We start from the raw sequence: 24,732 nt of genomic DNA, 5'->3' as shown, positions 1-24,732 counted from the left end.
AGACTTAAAACATCTATAAAAATAGAGCAGTATAATGAAACCTCATTCATTGTTCATCACCCAAATTCAACAATTACTAACATTCTTCCATTCTGACACAATTTAATTTTAATTGAAACTTCCAGGGTAGGCAAATAAAATTAGCAGATACTATGTTAATGAAATAGCAGATCATAATATAAAAGTGATAGTTTGTGTCATTTATTGTTTTTTTAAATAGGGAGAGATACCAATGTACTGGTGTATATTAAAAGAAGACTGGCAATGTGTGCAAGAAAATTAGGAAGAATAAGAGAGGCAGTAAAAATAATGAGAGATGTAAGTAAAATTTTTTTTTAATTTACTTTTTGTTTATTTTTTTGGCTGTGTGGGTCTTTGTTGCTGCATACGGGCTTTCTCTAGTTACAGCGAACGGGGATTGCTCTTCTTTGCAGTGCGCAGGCTTCTCAGTGCAGTGGCTTCTCTTGTGGAGCACAGCCTCTAGGTGCGCGGGCTTCAGTAGTTGTGGCATACAGGCTCAGTAGTTGTGGTGCATGGGCTTAGTCGCTCCGCAGCATGTGGGATCTTCTCAGCCTAGGGATCAAACCCGTGTCCCCTGCATTGGCAGGCGCATTGTTAACCACTGTGCAACCAGGGAAACCCCTGAGATATAAATAAATTTGGTGATTCAACCTTCATCTTTATTCCTTCAAAAACTGAAAATGTGGGTTTTTTTAAAGATTTATTTATGTATTATTTATTTATTTTTGGCTGCATTGGGTCTCTGTTGCTGCGTGTGTGGGCTTTCTCTAGTTGTGGCAAGTGGGGGCTACTCTTCGTTGTGGTGTACAGGCTTCTCATTGTGGTGGCTTCTCTTGTGGAGCACGGGCTCTAGGTGTGCAGGCTTCAATAGTTGCAGTATGCAGCCTCAGTAGTTGTGGTATGTGGGCCCTAGAGCACAAGGGCTTTGGTAGTTACAGCATGTGTGATCTTCCCAGACCAGGGATGGAACCCGCGTCCCCTGCATTGGCAGGCAGATTCTTAACCACTGTGCCACCAGAGAAGTCCTGAAAATGTGTTTTAAATTGTCAGTTAAGTTAATGCAGAATTTCTGTGTTTTTTTCTTTAACATTTGTTTATTGATTGATTGATTGGCTGAGCCGCACAGCTTGCCAGATCTTAGTTCCCCAACCAGGATTAAACCCCAGGCCCTGGCAGAGAAAGCACAGAATTCTAACCACTGGACCACCAGGGAATTCCCCAGAACCACTGTTTTTTTAATTGATAGTTTTTTTTTTAATTTTTTATTTTTTTAAACTCTTTATTGGAATATAATTGCTTTACACTGTTGTGCCAGTTTTTGCTGTACAGCAAAGTGAATCAGCTGTATTTATATATATATCCCCATATCCCCTCCCTCCCGTGAATCCCTCCCACTTTCCCTATCCCAACCCTGTAAGTCATCACCCTAACTGATAGTTTTATAACGATATTTATTTAATATACATAGATTTCTTAGAGGTTGAGTCTCCACAGTTTTAAGAAACAGAAGAATTTCTGCTTCAGTGAATCTGATTCACCTCTATTGAGTTCCTTTGCTATAATTTAACCTTTTTTTTTCCTTTTAATATACAGTTGATGAAAGAATTTCCTCCTCTTACCATGTTGAACATCCATGAAAATCTCCTAGAATCGCTTTTAGAATTACAGGCCTATGCAGATGTCCAAGCAGTTCTAGCAAAATATGATGGTGAGTGAGAATTCTTTTAGTTGATAGCATGGGTAAAGTAATTTTTTTCAATTAAGTAATCATGAATGTGATCCTATTCTAGTATTTCTGTGATTTTCTCTTTGCATTCTTATCAGTCAGTATTTAGAATCCGTGGATACAAGTTGCTATTAAGTATCTTCTTTTTTTTGTTTGTTTGTTTTTGTTTTTTTTTGGCACACGGGCTTAGTTGCTCCGTGGCATGTGGCATCTTCCTGGAGCAGGGATCGAACCTGTGTCCCCTGCATTGGCAGGTGGATTCTTAACCACTGCGCCACCTAGGAAGCCCAAATATCTTCTTTATTAGTACTTTTGATAGCATAAGTCTGCAAGGAGGAACTTTCCTTCTGTCAAGATGTATTCATTTGTTTATTGAGTGCCTAATGTGAGTGAGGCCCTTGGAATACAGTGGTGAACAAGAAGACATGGACTATAAGCTGGTACAAGAGTGTAAAGCAATTATATTCCAATAAAGAGCTAAAAAAAAAAAAAGAGAAGACATGGACTTAGCCCTCACAGGATTTACAGTTTAGTGGAACATACAGACAAATGAATAGTAGTTATATTGAGTCATAGTATGTTAAATGAAGTAATTGAAAAAGTATGGGGTGCTGTGTATTTCATTTGTTTTGGAGTGGCAGGGAGGGTTAACAGAAGTTGCTTAGCAGTATATGTAAGAGTAACTCAGAATAATATTTTACATTGCTTTTTAGTTACAAAATAAAACTTATTATCTCATTTGATCTTTATAACAGTCTTCGGAGGTGGTAGGACAAGTACAATATTTTTACTGTTTCCAGTTAGTAAATAAGAAAACTGGAGCCAAAGAAGGTTAAGTAATTAGGTGGGGTCTTCTAGCCCTAAGTGGCAAGCCCGAACTTAAATTTAGGTATTCCATTTGTGTGTTTACTAGTCTCCCAACAGTAAAAAGTCAGTGTATGTTGGCTATTTTTATTATTATACTATAACAGTGCTAGTTTACCACAAATGATGTTGGGAGAATTTTTAAGACGCATAGCCATTCTCCTCATTCTGAGTGAGGCATCAGTTTTTTGGTTTTTTCTTTCCTTGAGTGCTCAAGTTCCCCCTTTCTCACTCCCTCTCTCTCTTTGATTTATTATCATTTGTAAACTTATACTTCCAATCCTTGTGTTATTTTCTAATACACAGGTTGTAGCTAAGGAACATAAAACAGGTTGAAAGGAAGTGAAAAGTCAACCTACTAAATTATAATTTTACTTCTTTACAAATTAGCTTGACTGGATTTTCAAGGCTGAACGGACACTAAACATCATTACCCATATGCACAGCTGGGACTGAAACTTGTCTGTTGTTTCTGCAGACACTTCTGGTAGCTTTGCTTCTAGTTGGAAATACACATTCCCGTCTTTATTTAGTCAAAATTGGTTTTAACGAGGTATCAGTTTTTAACCCCAAACTGAAAACATCCTAGCTAGCATAATATTTCTGGCCATATTTTTTCACTATATCGGAACACGTGTAAGTTACTTATTCACACCGTCCTGTTGTAAGCTCCTACCCATTAGCTTGGGAATCCCGGTGACTTGGAAAGTCTGAAATGTGTTACATTTGGGAAGATACATTTATTTCTTTTCAACATCTGGAATTCTTAGGAAGTGCTTTAGAATAGTATAGGTTCATGGAGAAATTTGTGAGAAATTCTTTCCATATGTTACTTATCAGATGCATGGCCTGCTTGTGATACTTGCAAGCTTAGGGACTGAATATGAAAAATCAGATACGACCTATTCATTAAAAATAAAATAAAACTAGCAACTAGGATATGCTTCTGTGTTTTCACTTATTTTTATGAGTCCCCAGTTTTTACCCTCCTAGAATCCTGAAAAAGTTAAAAGCAAGTTTACTTCTTTAGTTCTCCATTTGCTGGTATAACTCTAGAATCTGGAAAGAGAGTTCGGTAGTCTTACTCTCTCAGTAACATTATTTTGGGGCATTCTTTAAGAAAGAACTTACGTAATTAATTTCATTGTAGTTCTCAATTTTTTCTTATTTTATATAAAAAATCATCATTTAAGAAAAATGTAGAAAATGCAAAAACATCGGAAGAAGAAAAAAATGAAAATCACCCATGATTATATCACCTGGATTTAACTACTGTTAATTTTTTTTTTAATCTTAGTTTTTCTCTGTGAATAGGTGGAGTTTTGACATAATTCTATCTATACAATGCCTTTTTTCTCTACATAGTTTTATTGTAAGCAGCTTATTATAAACATTTGTTGAGTAGTTTTTACCATTGTATGTAGGCTTTCACAGACATGGTTTAAATTAATCTTTGCTAGAAAAGTACCATTTCTCTATTTTGAGAAGTTCAAGGATGCATAGCTGGTAAATAGTAGAATCAAGATTCAAACTCAGGTCTTCCAATTACATGTCCATGTGCTTTTACTACTATATTATATCTGTTGAATTAGAACTATGAATTATTCTTATTAAAAATTGTCTTAAGGTATATTTGTGATTCTTACCTAAATTAAAAATTATTATTATAGATATAAGCCTTCCAAAGTCAGCAGCCATCTGTTATACAGCAGCACTATTGAAGACAAGGACTGTTTCAGATAAGTAAGTAGTTATAAAAACAACAATAGTTTAGAAAGACTGCTCAACTCAATATTGTTTTTCATTCACTGATTTTAAACAATGCTCCCCCCCCGCCCCCATCCTGCTGAATAACTCTTGATCTTATAGGGCTTTGTAGCTTCTTATTATCTGTAGTGGAAAGAGTAAGGTTTTCAGAGCGAAGTAAAGTAGGGTTCAAATTCAGTCTGCAACATACCAGCTGTGGAACTTTGGTCAAATTAATCAGTTTGAGTTTATTCCTTATCTGTAAAATGAGAATAATAATACTGTATGGTGGTTGTGTGCGGATTATATGTGTTAAATGCCCAAAGCAATGCTAGATAGAAAGTACATCCAGTGTATGGTAGCTATGATGGTAATGATAAGGTGTGTGGTAGGGGAATAGGTTTCATATCTGTTCTGAGATTCTAATTCTGAGTTATTCTGATTTCCTTGTATTTTTGGCAGTCCTTAATGAATTTCTCTTTATTCCACAGGTAAGATATTCAGAAACCAACCAAATGGCAGCCATTTTGTTTCACCTTAGATTACAGTGCCTTGATATGAATTAGAATGGACTGTTCATAGTCTGTTTCCTCTCAGTGAAAATTTGATAATAATGTACTTCTGTTTCATGAGATTCTCTAGATGTCCCTGTGTAGCATTTCTTACTTTATTACTTTCCCCAAAGTGTGCCTTTAATGGACTTTTGATGGCTTTCTTCACCTTAACTTGAAGATTTCCATTTCTTATGCTGCCTTCCTTTATATGTTGAACCAAAGGTTTTACGTTTAGTAGCTATTTGGCTTTGACTTTTTTTTTTTTAATGTGTTGGCTGCATTGGGTCTTCATTGCAGCAGGAGGGCCTTCTGTAGTTGCAGAGAGCGGGGGCTACTCTTCATTGCAGTGTGTGGGCTTCTTATTGCGGTGTCTTCTCTTATTGCAGAGCACAGGCTCTAGGCGCACAGGCTTCAGTAGTTGTGGCACATGGGCTCAATAGTTGTGGCTCAAGGGCTCTAGCGCGCAGGCTCAGTAGTTGTGGTGCACAGGCTTAGTTGCCCCGCAGCGTGTGGGATCTTCCTGGACCAGGACGCGAACCTGTGTCGCCTGCATTGGCAGGTGGACTCTTAACCACTGCACCACCAGGGAAGTCCCTTGCTTTGACTTTTGCCATCACCAGAAACCTCTGATTCAAGGGTCTAGATTATGATCTCAATTAATTAATTAAAATATTTACTTACTTAAATATTCATATCTTCATTTTGTGGTTTTCTTATAGATTCTCTCCAGAAACAGCCTCCAGAAGAGGGTTAAGCACAGCGGAAATTAATGCAGTGGAAGCGATTCATAGAGCTGTGGAATTTAATCCTCATGTTCCAAAAGTAAGGAATTTTATGATGGAAATACTACTTTTATTAAAGTTAATCAAATTGATAACAGTGTGTAGACCAAAGTTTGGGTCTTTATAATTTGAGGCAGAACTGCTTTAGTCTGCTATATTTTGATACTTGGTGTTTGCCTTAAAGGGAATGTTAAAAAGCATTTAGAAAGGTGGATAGGAGCAGTATTTCAATATAGGCTTTATAATTGCTGTCAAAATAAAATTTGAAGTATGTTCACTTAGCTGTTCCTTTTACTATAGTTATAGAGAAGAAATAAAATGGCTTGATCCTAATAAAAGATTATTCATATTTCAGATGATTAAATCAAATTTCCTGTTACTGTAAAAGCTTTTTACATCTAGACAGATGTCTGGGTTTTGAATGAGGGCTGGGTGGACATAGACTGAAGACAAATAGATTAAAATAATCAATGTTAGGAAACAGATGTGGAAGTTCCCAGAAAAACTGCTAAGCTGATGTTTATTTAGTCCCAGACGATACTGTACTTATCTCATTTGTCTTTATATTGTACACCTTGCAGAAATACAGATTGTTGGTTAATCTTTGTGTGTTATCACCCAAAATGAAATTTTGGGTTTTAAAAACAATGCCCCAAGTTAGGAAGTATAGAATAGTCAAGAATATGCCTTTATTTAAAAATGTATTTGTAACTTTTGATTCCAGTATAATATGTTAGTAGAATTTGGAAACTAGTAAACATTAAAGAATTAACCTCTAAAAGATAATCTCCAAGAAATAAAAGTTGTAAGCCTGTTAGAGTAAGTAAAGACAGAGTCAAGAATATTACTGAAATCTAAGAATGAGAGTCAAATACTTATGCCATTCTCTCATTAAGTGAAATGATCCCATAAATTTAAATAAAAATTTTAGTGTGAATTGTAATATGTTACAGCAAAATATGAAAAACAGAAATGTATATCTTAATGATTTCTTATAAAGCAAATGAGTGGAAACTACCACTGAGGTCAAGAAACAACATTGTCAGCCCCCAGAAACCCACCTGCCCTTTCCCAATTACAACTTCTTGCTTCTTGCCTGACGGTAACCACCATTCTGACATTAAGTATGTTCACCACCTTCTTTTCTTATATTTTTGGTCGATACTTTTCCTTTATTGCTGGCTTTATAAGACAAGTTAAGGAGTGGTCCCTTTTTTATCATTCTCTGGAATAATCTGTGTGAAAATTATTGCTGCCTTCAGTAATTGGCAGAATTTGCTGATAAAGCCATCTGATTCTGGATTTTTCTTTGTAAGAAGGATTTTCATTATAAATTTCATATCTTTAATGGTTTAATTACAAATTCAATTTCTTTAATCATTCCATAACTATTCACATTTCTTCTTTCTTCTTGTGTTAGTTTTTGGTAAGTTGTATTTTTCTCGGAATTTATTTCATCAAAATTTTCAACTTTATTGGCGTAAAGATTTCATAAAATCCTTTTATTACCTTGTTAATATGTGCAGGATCAGTTGTAACATCCACTTTTTAATTTATAACACTGGCTACCTTTTTTTTTCCCCCTCTATTGGATTCCTCAGGGACTTATCAATTTTATTAGTCTTTGCAAAGAACCAAGCTCTGGCTTTGTTGATCTTCTGTACTATTTGTTTTCTAGTTCATTCATTTCTGCTCTTTATGGCCTTCTTTTTTTTTTTTTTTTTTTAGTTCATTATTTTTTATTAGCGAGTTGTATTTCGTTATGTAAATATACCACAAATTTGCTTAATTACTAGGTTGTTTCCGGTTTGAGATTATTCTGAATAAAGCTAGTATGATTATTCTTAATGTAGTTTTTTTTTTTTAATTTATTTATTTATTATTTTTTGGGGGGTACACCAAGTTCAATCATCTGTTTTTATACACATATCCCCGTATTCCCTCCCTTCCTTGACTCCCCCCACCCTCAAGTCGACCCCACCCTATGGCCTTCTTTCAACTTTCTTTGGCCCCATTTTATTTTTTTTTTATTTCTCATATCTTCTTATAAAGGTACTTAACTCATTAATTTTTAGTCTTTCGTCTTCTGATATATCCATTTAAGTCTATAAACCTCTAAGTACAATTTTAACTACATACTATAGCATTATTTTTTATATAATTTAGTTAAAAATATTTTCTAATTTCGGGCTTCCTAGGTGGCGCAGTGGTTAAGAATCCGCCTGCCAATGCAGAGGACATGGGTTCGATCCCTGCTCCAGAAAGATCCCACATGCTGCGGAGCAACTAAGCCCGTGTGCCAAAAAAAAAAAAATATTTTCTAATTTCCACTATGACTTCCTCTCTGATTTAGAGGTATATTTATTTCATTTAGAGACTTAATTCTTAACTTCCAAACATATGAAGATTATCTTTTTATCAGTGATTTCTGGCATAATTACATTATGGCCAGAGAACGTGCTCTGTGTGGTTTCACCCCTGTGAAACACTTTTCAATTATTGAATTTCTGTTTATTTTTCACCTCTCATATTATTTATAGTTTTGAATTCTCTGCTAAAAGTTGGAATATAATCTATTGTTTCTTTGAAAATAATTTAGTTATCTTAAAGTCTTTCTCTGGTAATCCCAATATCTAGAACTTCTCCGCATCTGTTTTTTTTTTTCTTTTTTAATTAATTAATTTACTTATTTATTGGCTGCATTGGGTCTTTGTTGCTGTGCGCAGGCTTTCTCTAGTTGCAAGAGAAGCTCTCTAGTAGGCAAGCAGGGCCTACTCTTCGTTTGGGCGTGGGCTTCTCATTATGGTGGCTTCTTTTGTTGTGGAGCACGGGTTCTAGGTGCGCGCGCTTCAGTAGTTGTGGCATGTGGGCTCAGTAGTTGTGGTTCATGAGCTGTAGAGTGCAGGCTCAGTAGTTGTGGCGCACAGGCTTAGTTGCTCTATGGCATATGGGATCTTACCGGACCAGGGCTTGAGACTGTGTCCCCTGCATTGGCAGGCAGATTCTTAACCAGTGCATCACCAGGAAAGTCCTCCATATCTGTTTTTATTATCTGTTTTTTTCTGCTGCATCATATTCATATTGTCTTTTCTCTTATACCTGATTTTCTTTGACTGTGTGCCAGATATTTTACTTGAAAAATTGTAGAAATAGCTTAAAACCTCTGATAATATCATATTCCTTCAGAGAGGATTTTCTTTGCCGATAGATGCCTAGAAGAAGCACTAGCAAGACAGGATCACCTTAATTCAGTTTCAGGGATTGATATTTTCTGATCTAGCCAGATGACTTGAAACTGGACTGCAGTCCGTGAAAGTTTTAATTTATTTCTGGTTCACTCTTATTCCTTTTTTTTTTTTTTTTTAATTTTATTTATTTATTTATTATTTTTTGGGGGGGGGTACACCAAGTTCAATCATCTGTTTTTATACACATATCCCCGTATTCCCTCCCTCCCTCGAGTCCCCCCCACCACCCTCCCTCGAGTCCCCCCCACCCTCCGCGTCCCAGTCCTCTAAGGCATCTTCCATCCTCAAGTTGAACTCCCTTTGTTATACAGCAACTTCCCACTGGCTATCTATTTTACAGTTGGTAGTATATATATATATCTGTGCTACTCTCTCGCTTCGTCTCAACTTCCCCTTCACCCCCTGCCCCCTCCCAAACCTCGAGTTCTCCAGTCCATTCTCTGCATCTGCATCCGCATTCTTGTTCTTGTCACTGAGTTTATCAGTACCATTTTTAGATTCTGTATATGTGAGTTAGCACACAATATTTATCTTTCTCTTTCTGACTTACTTCACTCACTCACTCTTATTCCTAAGATGCAGCATTTCAGGGTCCCAATCCAATCCTGAGGGTTTTGCCAGGGCTCTTACTCTTGACAGGCCTTGAACTTCGAGTTTTGTTCCTCTAGCTTTATGAAACTGGCAGAAAGGCTGAACAGCCTCCTAGCCATCTTTTCCAGAATTGTCAAATGTCCCTATAGTAAAATAAGCACCAGGTATGGCTTACTTCTCTGATTTCTGCCTTCTTTGGGCTGTGGCCTGGTAATTCTTTACCTTTTGTTAATTCTCTGATGTATTTGATTTAGTTTTTTAAAATCAACAGCTTTTCTAGCTGTCTGGGAGGGTTGATCTGGGTTACCCAGTCTTGTACTGAAAACATAGGTCTAAAAATACTTTTATATGAAATGTTCTGCTCTCTCATGCTGCAGAGTGGTTAAGAGAACAAATTCAGCAACTAAACTGCCTACATTTGAATTATGGCTCCACTACTTCCCAGTTGTACTACCTTGGACAAGTGATTTAACTTCTTTAGACTTAAGTTTTCTCGTGTGTAAACTGGGGGTAATATTAGCTATCTCTTAGAGTTGTTATTGAGATTAAATGAGTTCATATCTTTAAAGTGCTTAGAAGAGTGCCTAACACGTAGTAAGCTTTACAGAAGTAATTGTTATTATTACCTAGGATGGGGTGGAAATCTGTTCCTTGTGTGAGGAGATAAGCAGCAATTATTAATCAGAACTATTCAAATTAAATATACCATTGATGTCTAAAAATTTTATTTAATTCCCACTCAAAATAACAAAATACAGACTATCTGCTCCCTATGGTGGTTCTTTTCTGCTTTAAAATCCCTGTTATGTAAAATGTATTCTCAGTAATAGTAATTCTGATGGTGTGCATTGTGCATTGGTTTTCAGAACTACTGCGGGAGGCACATAGCTGAGGGGAGAGTAGCAGAAATCCCAGGCATTTGCCCAAATTATAAAATTAAATTGTTGGATATGTAATGTATATTAATCTTCATATTGAATCTAAATGTATATCTTCATATTGAATCTGTCTAAATAATCTGTGATGCTTTTAGTGATGCTTGTTTTGAGTTTAAAAACCTACACACACATACACTGAAATACTACAAAACACTTTGTAGAGAAATTAAAGAAGACCTAAATAAATGGAGACATATACCATGTTTGTAGATTAGAAGACTTGGTATTGTTAAGATCACAGTTCTACCCAAATTGATCTATAGATTAAATGCAATTCCTATTAAAATTGTAGTAGACTTGTTTATAAAAATTGACAAGCTCTTTCTGAAATTTATGTGGAAATGCAAAGGATCTAGAATAGCCAAAACCATTTTGAGAAAGAACAACAAGGTTAGAGGGATTTATGCTACCCAATTTCAAGACATTTTTAAAGCTACAGTAATTAAGGTAATATAATATTGGCGTGAAGGTTGAAATGTAGATCAGTGAAAGACAACAGAGAATGGTGAAATAAACTCATATAATTTTGGTCAGTTGATTTTCAACAAGAGTTCCAATGCAATTCAGTGGGGAAAGAATAGTCTTTTTCAACAAATTGTGCTGATTGTGCTGGAACAATCAGGTATCTATAAAAAACAAACAAACAAACAAACCTAGACCCTTTCCTCATGGCAAATGAAAAATTAACTCAAAATGTATCACAGCTCTAAATGTAAGAGATAAAATTATAAAATTTCTAGAAGGAAACAGAACTTGGGTTAGGCAGAGATTTCTTCAAAAACATCATCAATAAAGGAAAAAAACTGATAGATTGGACTTCGTAAAATGTTTGCTCTTTGAAAGTTATCATTAACAAGAGGGAAGGATAAGCCAAATGACTACAGGTCATTTATCTCTTAAAGTTCAATATCCAGAATTTATAAAGAACTCTTATAAATCAATAATAATAGGACAAACAACTCAATTAAAACATGGACAAAGGATTTGAGTAGTCACTTCATCAAAGGAGGTATATGAATTAGCCATCAAAGAAGGCACATGAAAAGATATTCAGCATCATTAATCATTGGGAAAATATGAATTAAAACCACAGTGTGATACTACTTTATATCCACTAGAATGGCTATACTCACAAAGACTGACAATATGGGGTGTTGGCAAGAATGTAGAGAAAATGCATATGTTGCTGCCAGGCATGTAAAATAGTATAGCTACTTTGGAAAACAGTTTCGCAGTTAAACATATACTTACCATATGATCCATCAATTCCATTCCTAGGTATTTACCCAAGAGCAATGAAAACATGTCTATACAAAGACTTGTATGAAAGTTTTCATGGCAGTATTATTCACAATAGCAAAAAATTTGAAATAGTCCAGACAGGAGAATGATTAAGAAATTTTGATATATCCACACAATGGAACACATCTTAGCACTAAAAAGGAACAAAGTATAAGTACATGCAACAACATAAATGAACCTCAGATACTTTATGCCAAGTGAAAGAAACCAGACACAAAAGACAAGATATTGTATGATTGCATTTATATGAAATTTCTGGAGTAGGTAATACTATAAACACAAAAGCAAATCAGTGGTTCCCTGGGGGTAGGAGTGGAGATTGACTGCAAACAGGCATGAGGGAACTTTTTATGGTGATGGTTGTACAACTGTATAAATTTACTAAAAATCATTGAACTGTGTACTTAAAATGATGAATTTTGTGATATATAAAGTATACGTCAGTAAAACTGTAAAATATATTATTTAATTAAATATAAATATATATTTAATTACTATATGCTGCAACCTTTAAAAATCATTTTTAGCCTCAATAAAGCCTTGCCTGAAGAAAACCATTTTTATTTACAGGTGAAAACTTTATTTTTTCCTCTCACCTAAATATCAAAGCCAGTTAACAATTCAACTCTTATCAGAATATCCAGCTAAGTAGAGTGGTGCTATAACCTTAAATTATTGTTTGTGGATAGGCAGTTTAAGTTGGGTGTTATCAAGCAGGATAATTTTTAAGCTTTTGGGGGGGAAATTTTATGCTCCAATAATTTGGATAATAGCCCATTTATATAACATTAATGTTACATGAATTGGGAGAGTGCTGGAATTTGTGGCTGTTTTTGCTAGGGTTTACAAGTTACGATGTATGTACAGACATTCTCTCTCTCTCTCTCTCTCTTCTGTTATAGTCTCTATTCCCAAATCTCTCAGTTGGAACCAGCAAACGTAAAGGGCTTTAGGGGTTCTTTTCTTCAGACTACAACCATGGGTCGTGATAACTTACTTAACCTAATGAGCAGTGACAAATATATATTTATATATTTTTTTAAATCTTCTTTTATTCTTACAAAGTTACTATGCAAATTTTCAAATGTTGTATGAATCTTACCAGTAAAATGACAAATTATGAAACTGTTTTAGTAGGAACTAGTTTGGCAACTTTCCACATAACAACAATAGAAATGGCTGTAGGTCTAGAGCTGAGCAATTTGTTAAAGCTGGAAACTATTAGAAGTGCAGTAGAAAAAGATCACATAAATCTCTTCAGGCTATGAATTTGCTTTAGGTATTTCATCAGTATTGATTGCTTATACAGATTTTTTTAATCTACTGAATGAATTTCAGTATACAGTAACTGTGATAGTAAAAGATTAGAACAGCATGTTTTCATAATTTTTGACTTGTTCTTCATTACCTAGGTATGGCTTTTGTTCAATAAACATCTTATTTTAGGTACCAAACAGGAAAAAGATTGTGTATCTTTCACACAATATTATGATAGAATATATCTATCATATATAAATATATTTATATTTTTAGATATATTTAGATTTATATTTTATAGAATATAAAAATATTATGATAGAAAATATTTCATACCTTTTAAATATTCCATAGCATCCTGTTTCAGTCATTCGTATTATGTCTCATATTTATTATCCAATCATCAAGAAGTTTTATAGAAGGTATTTTTTAATTGAAATAATTCACCTACCATAAATTCACCCTTTTAAAGTATACAATTCAATGGCTTTTAATGTATTCATAAGGTTGTACAATCATCACCACTCTCTAATTCTAGAACATTTTTATTACCCCCAAAAGAAACTCTGTACCTATTAGCAGTCACTCCCCATTCCTCCTTCCCCAAATCCATGACAACACAAATCTACTTTCAGTCTCTATGGATTTAGAATTATACAATATGTGGCCTTTTCACTTAGCATAGTAGCAGGTTATCAATACTTCCTTTCTTTTTATGGCTGAGTAATAATCCATTGTATGGATATACCACATTTTGTGTGTCCATTCAACAGTTGATGGGCGTTTAGTTTGGTTCCTCTTTTTGCGTATTATGAGTAATGCTGGTAAGAATATTTATGTGCAAGTTTTTGTGTGGACACATGGTTTCACTTCTCTTGGGTATATGTCTAAGAATGGAATTGATGGATCATATGGTAATTCTCTATGTTTTTTGAGAGATTGCAAGACTTTTTCGAAGTTGGCTGTGCTATTTTGCATTGCCATCAGCAGTTTTTGAGGGTTACAATTTCTGTACATCTGTGCCAACAGTTGTTATTGTCTGGCTTTTGACTATAGTTGTCCTGGTAGGTGTGAAGTTGTATCTTATTTTGATTTTGATTTGTATTTCCTTAATGACTAATGATGTTGAAAGTCTTTTAATATGCTTATTGATCATTTGTATATCTTTTTTTTTTAAAGAATTTTATTTATTTATTTATTTATTTATTTATTTTTGGCTGTGTTGGGTCTTTGTTGCTGCATGCAGGCCTTCTCTAGTTGCGGCAAGTGGGGGCTACTCTTCATTGTGGTGCTTGGGCTTCTCATTGCGGTGGCTTCTCTTGTTGTGGAGCATGGGCTCTAGGCACGTGAGCTTCAGTAGTTGCAGCACATGGGCTCAGTAGTTGTGGTGCATGGGCTTAGTTACTCCGCGGCATGTGGGATCTTCCTGGACCAGGGCTTGAACCCATGTCCCCTGCATTGGCAGGCGATTCCTAATCACTGCACCACGAGGGAAGTCCCAGTATCTTTTCTAATTATGGTTTTCTCCACATATATGCCCAGGAGTGGGATTGTATATCTTCTTTGGATAAATACAAAGTCCTTTGCACGTTTTTAAATTGATGTTTTTATTATAAAAACTGTTCTTTAACATTATTATTATAGTTGGCTGTTGACGTTCTTGATTGATATGATCCAAAACCACTGCGTATCGCCATAGTTGAGAAATACCAGTATAACACAATTTTACCCATGAAATGAAAACACAAGGATTGGTCATGAACCTTGCTGAGATATGGATGCTGAAGAGTCAGCTAGGGTTATTCATTTGGTAAGTTACTCACATGTGTGCACAAGCCTCAGAGCACGAGATTCAAGTTTGTGCCTTAGCAAAATTATGACTTTATAAATCATGGATGTTTAGAAATACCACAGATGATTGAAATCGTAAATATTAAATCTACAAATATCAGTGATTTACTATAGATGTAATTGTTCTTAGTATGACACTTTACACATCAGTTAGAATAATATTGTCTAACTTCAGGATCTAGCAATAGCTTGCTGCAATATTTCATTGAAGTTTTTTTTTTTATTAGCATACTACCACCAAACTCTTCTAAATTTTATTATTTTTCGATTTAAACTTGAAATAGTTGCCTTAAAAACAAAATCACAGAATAGAAAGTCCAGAAATGTATCCATATGTATTTCGTCATTTGGTTTTTGAGAAAAGCACCAATGCAATTTAGTGGGGAAAGGAAACTCTTTTCAACAAATGGTGCTGGAACATCTGGATGTCTGAATGGGGAAAAATCATGAAATATTCTCATAGCATACATAAACATTAATTTGAGATGGGTCATTTACCTAAATATAAGAGCTGTCTAGAAAAAAACATCTAAGAATATCTTTGAAATTTTGGGATAGACAAAGATTTCCTAGGACACAATAGGCACTTAACTGTAAGAGAAAAAATTCTGAATTGGCCTTTTCAAAACTTTAAAATTCTTCTCACTGATGACAGTGTTAAAAAAAATGAAAAGGCAGGGAATTCCCTGGTTGTCCAGTGGTTAGGACTCCGTGGTTTCACTGCCGAGGGCATGGGTTCGATCCCTGGTTGGGGAACTAAGATCCCTCAAGCCATGTAGTGTGGCCAGAATAAATAAATAAAAATTAAATCTTCATCATTTAAAAAAAAATGAAAAGGCAAACCACAATCAGGAAAAAAAATATTTCTACTTTGTTTGACAAAGGACTCGTATCCAGAACATATACAATGACAACTTTAACGTGAAAAATGATCAAAAGCCTTGAACAGATACTTCAGAAAAGAAGATATTGGAATGTCCAATAAACACATAAAGAGGTGCTCACCATCATTGGTTATCAGGGAAATGCATTGTAAAATTACGAGGTATCATGCCAATCAGAATGGCTGTAATTAAAAATACTGATAAAATATTGGTAAAAATGTGGAACATTTAGAACTCTAATACATTTGCTGCTGAGTATATAAAATGATACAACCACTTCGGCAATTTCTTATGAAATTAAACATATACCTCACCCTATGACTCAGAAATTCTACTCCAAGGTATACATCCAAGAGAATAAAAATTTGTTTAGCAATAAAAAGAAAAGAACTGATACAGCAAAACATGGATGAATCATAAAATATAGTGGTGTACGAAAGAGTATATATTGAATGACTCCATTTATATGATATTTGAGAAAAGGCAAAAATGATCTATTGTGGTAGAAATTAGAACAGTAGTTGCCTCCGGTGGTCAGGGTAGAGGTATTAACTGGAATGGAGAACTCTCTGGGGTGATGGTGTTGCTTGTCTGCATTTTTTTAAAACTCTTTGAACTGCATACTTAAGACCTGTGCATTTTACTGTTTTTATATTATACCTCAATAAAGAAAAAAGAATCTGACCAACATGGAAAGTACTGTCAAAGTATCATGCCTCCTGGTTAAATGAGATGATATATGTGAAGTTCTTAACACAATGAGTGTCAGGCAACAGCAAGGATTATTACAGCTGTCATTGCTTTATTATACCCTGTTACCATTTTCTCTTCCTGTTTAAGCTATTCTAGTATGTCCTCCTTCCTTGTGAATATTATTTTATGGCTTAAGAATGTATAAGATTTAGGGATTCCTTTGTTGTGATGGGGTGAAGGTAAAGATAGGTGAGACAGTTAGGAAGTAACTAATTTGAATTACTTAATACCCTGAGGACAATTTATTTTTGTCGTATAGAAGAAGCCCTTGAAGGAAGAGTGACATAGAACATTTAAAAACAAAACAATAACAAAAACTTGTTTAGTAAATCTCTACAACTTGGGTACATGTTTAGGAATATGTTACTTATAGCTTTTTAAAATTATTATTTCTTATTTTACAATAAAACTGGTTTTGGTATTGTGCTGCTAAGAAAGTAGACCATGCCAGGAGGCCTTTATAAGTGCTAGGGGAATTTTAAAGATAAATCTATACATAAAAGGTAAAATCCATTCTGGCTGATCTGAAATTGAAGCTTGTAGGATGTTATGAGTCCCATCCTTCAGAGAAGATGCTAGGTCTTTAGCAGCAGGCTTACATTTCTTTGGCCAAACTACCTGTATTATAGCATCATATGTAAAAGATGACGGAAACGGGCACTCAGTTGAGATCCTGAGTGGCATAGCAGGAGTACAAGGAGAAAAGAGAAGTGGTATTAAAGTCTGTGACCCATACTTTGAGCACAGTGAGGCCTTTGCCTTTCCATTATATTGTACTGTGGCCCAGGTGGAAGGGCCATATGAAATGCTTATCTCTTGAGGTGCTGCTCTGTAGGATGATGTGGAAAGTAGTTTTCCTGAGGCACATGCCTGTTTAGCCTCCCTTTCCTCTCCTTTTAATATAGGATCACTTTCCCTTTGCTCCTGAGGCTGCTAGGTAGTATCATGTTTTCTTTCAGTTTATTCATACAGCAGTTCTGTTTACTTTCTATCTGGGAACTTTCTTTAGTCTCGCCTATGATGTACCTCCAGGTGGAATCTTTGCATTCGGCCTGCCTGTCCAATCTCATAGAATGTGCGCTGAGAAAACTAATTGCAGAGATAAATTGGTTCTTGATGTGCATGACTGATCAAGAGCAAAGTACCTTAATTTCAGATGCCTTCAGAGAGATTTTCCTTTAACCTCTGCTTTTAAGAGGAAGATTATAAAGCATTATCATTACTTCAGGTCAGAATTATATTGCTTTTGGTCAAAAGCTGTTGTAAGATTTGCAAAGTAATAGAAACAAAGTAATCTAGAGATAAATTATAAAGATCAAAGCAATTCAAAATTAAAGTGAATTTGAGTGTGAGCATAGGTATGGATTTAGAGTTATAAAAGAAACCATCAGACCATACATCATAATGTCTTTTTAACTATAGGTTCCAAAGTAGCTTTAATCTTTAATATTTTCTGTGAAAAGCAAGAAACTTGAGTAATTATTTGAGTATATTGTCCATAGTTGAATACTAGTTAAAATTGGCCCAAGCAATTTCTGATTTATTCCAGATATAACAAGGTGATTTGGAGGTAATATGGAAGGCCCTGCAGCACATACTAGGTACCAGTCTTTGACTATATTGTATTTGCTGATAATTTCCAAATATGTATCTTTTAACTCTGACTTTCTTCCTTGTCTTTAGACTTGCATTTCTGTCTAGTTGTGGAAATTTTTACTTGGATATCTAATAAGTACCTCAGACACTTTAATGTGTCTGAAACTGAATTTTTAAAAATTTATTTTTTAGTTGCTTCTCCAACTTGCCTCTCCTTATTTCTATATTTTGATTTATGGCTTTATTATTCTCTTCTCTAATTAACCTTTACTCTGCCCTTTCCAAATTACCCACTCGTATTATGATCTTTGAAATGTATTTCAGATCTAGCCACCAACTCCATCCCCACTGTCACTGCTCATTGCACACCTTTACTACCTATTCTTTTAAAAAATTATTGTTATAAAAGCAATGAATACTTTTTTAAAAAAAATTCAGACCCTTTCGAAGTTTATAAAGTAAAAAATCCCTTTTTTTTATCTCCTAATTCTACTTCTCTCACATAACCCCTGTTTCTGTTTGGTGTGTATGTTGCCAGACATTTTCTTTGCATTTTTAAACATACAGATATGTGTAGAAATACAGTAATCTAAAATACTGTACCATCTTTTGCTTGGGCTATTAAAACAGTTTCCTCAGTGGTCTCCCTGCCATCAGCCCCTCTCTACTCTGGCCATTGCCAAAGTTATCTATCTAAATAGCAAATCTTAAAAGAGCTCTGCTTGTTCCCTATTGCCTATAGGATAAGGACCAACCCCTTAGTATTGCATGTATAGAAACCTTTCTTGGTCTGGGCCCAGTATCTGTCTCCAGCCTCACTCCTTGCTGCTTCTGCCTTGTTCCTTACCTCCAGCGCTACTATTTCCTGGATTGGCCAGGTCTCATTATGACTCCCTACCATTTTACCTATGCTCAGTCTCTTCTCCACCTGGCAAGTTTCTACTCATTCTTCAAGATCCTGCTCATCTGTTGCCTCCTTTATAGAGGTGTCTTTCGCACTTTTCCCAAGCAGAGATAATGGCTCTTCCCTCTATTTCTTTCGTACCTTAAGCATATCTTTTTTTTCCCCCTGGGGTGGTGGGGTGAGTGGTCTGTATGTCTTTCCCTTAGTTATTTGTTATTTGTGAGCTTTTTTAAAAAGTAGGACTCCTGTCTTAGCATCATTTTATGTCTGATAGTCTACTTAGCACATAACAGGCATTCAATAAATGTTTGGTAAATAGAAGACATGTTTGTAATTTAAATCTGCATTACTATAAAGACCTATCTAAGGTAAAGAAAATAAAATTTTAGATCCCATCATGTTTTATGCCATTTAATATTTTGTGAGTTTTGCTACATTGTGTTACTTTGGACCTTTTAAGGACAGTAGTACAATTTCAGCATGACCTTATTTCTTAACTTATAAAAGAACTCAGCTTTTAATGGAATACTATACTGTATTTTAAATGAGTTAGATCTATATAGAGACAGGAAGAGACATACAAGATATATTGTGAAGTAAAAAGTGAGTTGTATACAGTTTGATACTATATTTAAGTAGAGTCAGTATGTTGTGCTTAAAAAAAAAGAAATCCAGAAAAACGTAAATCAGATTATTATCTTTATTTCCTCTTTTCTTTTATTCTCCAATCTTGAAATATTCTTTTCTATGTAACTCTGCAATGTTTGCATTTTTCTACTGTAAGCATGTACTTTCATAAGCAAAGAAAAAAGACCCAAACAAATCACCCCTCAGTTTTTAATCTTTCATATTCTTCTTCATACAAAAATAAAGTCTTGATAGCAGAATTTTTTCGTTTTTATGTTTTATTTTTAGTTTGCCCAGAAAGGTAGAAAATATCTTTAAGTAAAAACTGAAATATAGGTATGAGTTTGAAGATATTTTAGCTCTATAATATCAGATCCAGTCAGTTAATAATTATTTTAGGGCCTGCTTGGGTAGTATAATATGCTAGGTGCTGAAGTAGAATATGAAGGATATGGTTTCTATTGTGTAGTAACTTACAGCTTATTCTGGGTAGCAGGAATTCCTAAGTAGCACTTTGTGGAGGAGATAAAATAGGTAATAATCCTATAATTACCTGTTTTAAGTGTATTTTCTTTAACTCAAAATTTTTCTTTATATTTTGAGGGTGAAATTTTATTTCAGTGTCCTATTAAAAACTGAAAACTAAGAATTGCTTTGCTTTAAAGTCAAATTGTAAAGGACATTTACTGATAGGTAAGACATGATAATAAAAGATAAGGTAGCATAAGGAAACAGTTTTTTTAATGATTTAATAGTGAAGATTTTTAATATAAAATCCTGAAGTATCATTTCCTAATAAATGGATCTGTTTGATTACTATTTGAATTGTCAGTTGGATTATTTCTCAGTGAAAGTATAGGTATATAGTTGCTATTCAAAAAAGTATATTTAGATATATTAAGTTGACACCTTTTATAATGTAAGTTTAACTGAATAACTGTTAACTTAATATCTTTGCTTACCGTTTGCTAAGTGGCTACCAAGATAGGGTTTAGTGTAAAGCTTCAGGGTTCTAAAACTCATTGAAAATACCTTGAGATGTTTTTATCTGTAAAATAAAGCAGGACGCTAATAGAAAGGACTTGATTTAAGTATTAAACCTTTCTGAAAATAAGACATTCTTTTTATGATGGAGATTCCGCTGTGATTGCCTCATTTTCTTTGCTTCCTACTGAAGAAGCTCTTAGTGCACTTGCAAAGAGCATAAGGAGTCATGTCAGAGGTCAGCTATTTGAGTCCACTTTCCCACAGCCGCCTGGTGTGAGTGATCTTTTACTGTGTTTTAAAAAAATGGGCAAGGATTAAAGAGGATTAGAAAGAATATTACCCTCCTGAATATAGGCCCAAGGCACTAAGGGTAGAGAACCCAGCCAGGCAGCAAATGGGCTTTGCTTGACCAGGACACAACCTCTGCTGCATTCCTTTAAGAAACTGAATGGGAAATGTTAAGTCCCCAAACTGGATTAGTAAATAATCTCATAGCTTGTGACATCTGCTAAAATAAATTGATGAGCAGACTGCATTCTTATACTTTGAGGAGAGAGCCAGAGACATCAAGACTAAGAATAATTATTCTTTTATCTTTTTGCTTTTTAATTTCAGCTTTATTGGGGTATAGGAATAAGAGTAATTAAAGATGAGCATTAAGCTCAGTAAGTGTTGGAAAGGCACATTCTGTAAACAAAAAAGAAAAATTACTTTAGATGTATTAATACCATGAGTACATGTGTATTGATTAATAACCTAAGGCTTAAAATTTGAAACCACTTCAATTTCTTGTTTTTAGAATTCTTCCTGTTTGTAGTAGTTTTACAAAATGTTTCACAAATTCAGCTGTTTATCTTGTTTATCATATTAGCTTGTGTGACAACCTGAGGAACTTAGAATTTGAAATGTAAGAATATATCTTTTAAGCCATCTTTGAAATGTTTCTCTTTTTAAATTTTATAATAGATGTTAATGTGGTTTGGACCATATGACACATAATTTGGTATCAAATTATTGAAAACCAAAGAGGTTGTTTCAAACCTATTCTTGTAGGGGAGGTGTACTCTGGCCTCAGTCTTTGAAAGAAGTAGTTAGCTAACTAAATATTTTTTAAAAGATTTAAGTTGACCACTTTAATAATAAAGATGATGCACAAGTGGTTAATTTTGAATATTTCTCCATGTAATTAGTATATTTGATTAATGCAGTAACTGTGATTATGCTGCTTTTGTTATGGATTATAATATTAAGTCAAGTATTTTCTTTAAGAGTTTAAGATGGAATTTAATTTCATATGTAAATAAGAATTGATAGGTTATAACTTCTTTAACAGGCACACTCACTTATCTCTTAAATGCATCTTGCACTGTGCTCTCCTGGCTCAAGAGGTCAAGTTGTTCAAGTTGGCCCTGTACATTGAATATGTCCTCTTATTTTTCTCCCCACATATACCCCCCAGTCTGCTCATCTACATTCCACTTGTCTTTTATATCAGCTCAAATCCCAGATTCTATCAAGTGGTTTAAATCGTAATTAATACCTCTTAAACATAGAATTACCATATGACCTAGCAATTCCACTCCTAGGTAACCCAAGAGAAATGAAAACCTTTGTTCACATAAAAATTCATACACAAATGTTTATTGCAGCATTATTCATAATAGCCAAAAGGTGAAAACCAAATGTCCATCAAATGATGAATGGATAAACAAATGTGGTCTATCCATACAATGGAATATTATTCAGCCACAAAGAAGAATGGGGTACTGATACATGCTACAACATGGGTGTATGCTCAGTAAACCAGTCACAAAAAACCATATATTATGTGATTCTGTTTGCATGAAATATCTGGAATAGGCAACTCTATAGAGGCAGAGATTATATTAGTGGTTGCTTAGAGATGAGAGGGATTGTGGGTGTATTGAAATGTGGTTGATTTATAATGTTGTGTTAATTTCTACTGTAGAGCAAAGTGATTCAGGTATATATATATACACACTCTTTTCCATATTCTTTTCCATTTCATAAATCCATCCTGTGATTTATCATAGGATATTGAATATAGTTCCCTGTGCTATACAGTAGAACCTTGTTGTTTATCCATTCTTTGTATAATAGTTTGTTTCTGCTAATCCTAAACTCCCAATTTATACATCCCCCACCCCCTCCCCTTGGCAACTGTAAGTCTGTTCTCTGTGAGTCTGTTTCTGTTTCATAGAAGTTCATTTGTTCATTCTGTTTCATAAAAGTTCATATTTTAGATTATACATGTAAGTGATATTATATGGTATTTGTCTTTCTCTTTCTGACTTACTTCACTTAGTATGATATTCTCTAGGTCCTTCCAGGTTGCTGCAAATGGCATTATTTCATTCTTTTTTATGGCTGAGTAGTAATCCATTGTACATCTGCACATCTTTATCCATTTATCTGTCAGTGGACATTTAGGTTGGCCATTGTAAATAGTGTTGCAGTGAACATTGGGGTGTATGAATCTTTTCAAGTTATAATTTTCTCCGAATATGTATCCAGGAATGGGATTGCTGGATCATATGGTAAGTCTATTTTTAGTTTTTTGAGGAACCTGCATATTGTTTTCCATAGTGGCTGCACCAGTATACATTTGGGGTTTCCCTTTCAAGTGATGAAAATGTTCTAAAATTGTGGTGATGGTTGCACATATCTCTGAACATACTAAAAACCATTGAATTGTGTACTTGAAATGGGTGAACGTAAAGTATGAGAATTGTATCTCAATAAAGCTGTTATTAAAAACTAAACTAAAAAATGAATACCTCCTATCCATATTCCTATATACATCTATACCTCTAGAGAAGCACTTACCATAGTCTGGTTATAATTTTTAACTTAAGAAGTCTGTCTTTCTCGGGAGTTCCTTGGTGGTCCAGTGGTTGGGACTCTGTGCTTTTACCTGCCAAGGGTCCAGGTTCGAACCCAGATCGGGAAACTAAGATCCCACAGGCCATGCGGCACGGCCCGAAAAAAAAAAGAAAAAGAAAAAGAAACCTGTCTTTCTCATTACATTAGGAAGCTCCAGAGAATAGTGTTTTGGCATTCCCTAACAAGCATAGTACTTTGCACTTAGTAAATATTAATTTAATTGAACTTAATTAAATTCCTTCCCTGTAGAAGGGGAATAGAGAAAAAAAATTGTTGCCACAATGTGTTATTCCAAAATTGTGTTATGTAATTTTTTTACGCTTATTCTTTTTTGGAAAGGTAAATAATTTCCTCCCACATTATTTCCTCAGCTTGAGTTTCCATTTTGTATTTAGTAAAGTCATACATAAGCAATTTATTACCTTATTGTTACTTATAGGAATATTCTAGTCTTTGGAATTTGCACTTATATAAGCATTTTATCAGTAGGACCTTCATGTCATTTCAACTAGCTTAATGTTTGTTTTTTTAAATCAAATTAACTTTATAAAATTTGAATCTATGCTTTTGTGGATATTTGAATTTAACATAGTTTTCTTTTTTTCTGTGGTGTGTCTATGTATGTATGTTATTTTTCTAGTACTTACTGGAGATGAAAAGTCTCATTTTACCTCCAGAACACATTCTGAAACGGGGTGATAGTGAAGCAATTGCCTATGCTTTCTTTCATCTTCAGCACTGGAAGCGAATAGAAGGTGCTCTTAATCTGTTACAGTGTACGTGGGAAGGCAGTAAGTATTTTTTCCCAAATGCAACACTAATCTTTCTGACTATTCATTGCATTCACAGGCAGTCTTTTTTTAATGAGACTGTCTGAGTTTCCTTAAGGATTTGTTGTTCAGATTGGTTTCAAAGTGAACTCAGTGGTGTTTATTGGTTTATTGGTACAAGAAATGTGTAATGTGCTTATGTTAATGCCACATTTAGGAAAAGCAGAATGAGAAACTGTTTGGGTATTCTGCTGTATGTTCATTTAAACTAAATATTTACAAGGAAAGAAAATGAAAACTTATATACCTTCATTTGTAAGTTCTTAAAATGTGGCTAGCTATTGTTCTAATATTTTTTAAATTGGACTTTTTTGTTTTTTTTGGTTTTGGTTTGAGATGTGTGCAACATGAAACTATTTTCCTCATT

The 24,732-nt window shown here is 34.5% G+C and overlaps 1 protein-coding gene across 9 annotated transcripts in view; it reads left to right on the top strand.

Moving 5' to 3' along the window:
• The window catches only part of ST7L (suppression of tumorigenicity 7 like), a 144,229-nt gene that overhangs the window by 30,068 nt on the left and 89,429 nt on the right, over window positions 1-24,732 (top strand). For 4 of the 9 annotated variants that reach the window (XR_009055530.1, XR_009055534.1, XR_009055547.1 and 1 more), the window contains exons 8-11: window positions 221-318; window positions 1,615-1,729; window positions 4,282-4,354; window positions 5,631-5,733. Coding sequence is in view for 6 of the 9 variants with exons in the window: in XM_057749570.1 (XP_057605553.1) it covers window positions 221-318; window positions 1,615-1,729; window positions 4,282-4,354; window positions 5,631-5,733 (389 nt within the window). In the remaining 3 variants the exon portion in view is untranslated. Of the gene's footprint in view, window positions 1-220; window positions 319-1,614; window positions 1,730-4,281; window positions 4,355-5,630; window positions 5,734-14,673; window positions 14,821-24,175; window positions 24,327-24,732 lie in introns of those variants that run through there. The other 5 variants (XM_057749469.1, XM_057749426.1, XM_057749377.1 and 2 more) reach the window with 3 other exon arrangements.

Source organism: Hippopotamus amphibius, chromosome 1 (assembly GCF_030028045.1).
Source record: "Hippopotamus amphibius kiboko isolate mHipAmp2 chromosome 1, mHipAmp2.hap2, whole genome shotgun sequence".
NCBI classification, from domain to species: Eukaryota; Metazoa; Chordata; class Mammalia; order Artiodactyla; family Hippopotamidae; genus Hippopotamus; species Hippopotamus amphibius.
The sequence above is the reverse complement of the archived record's forward strand: the minus strand, read 5'-3'. Positions and strand labels throughout refer to the sequence as shown.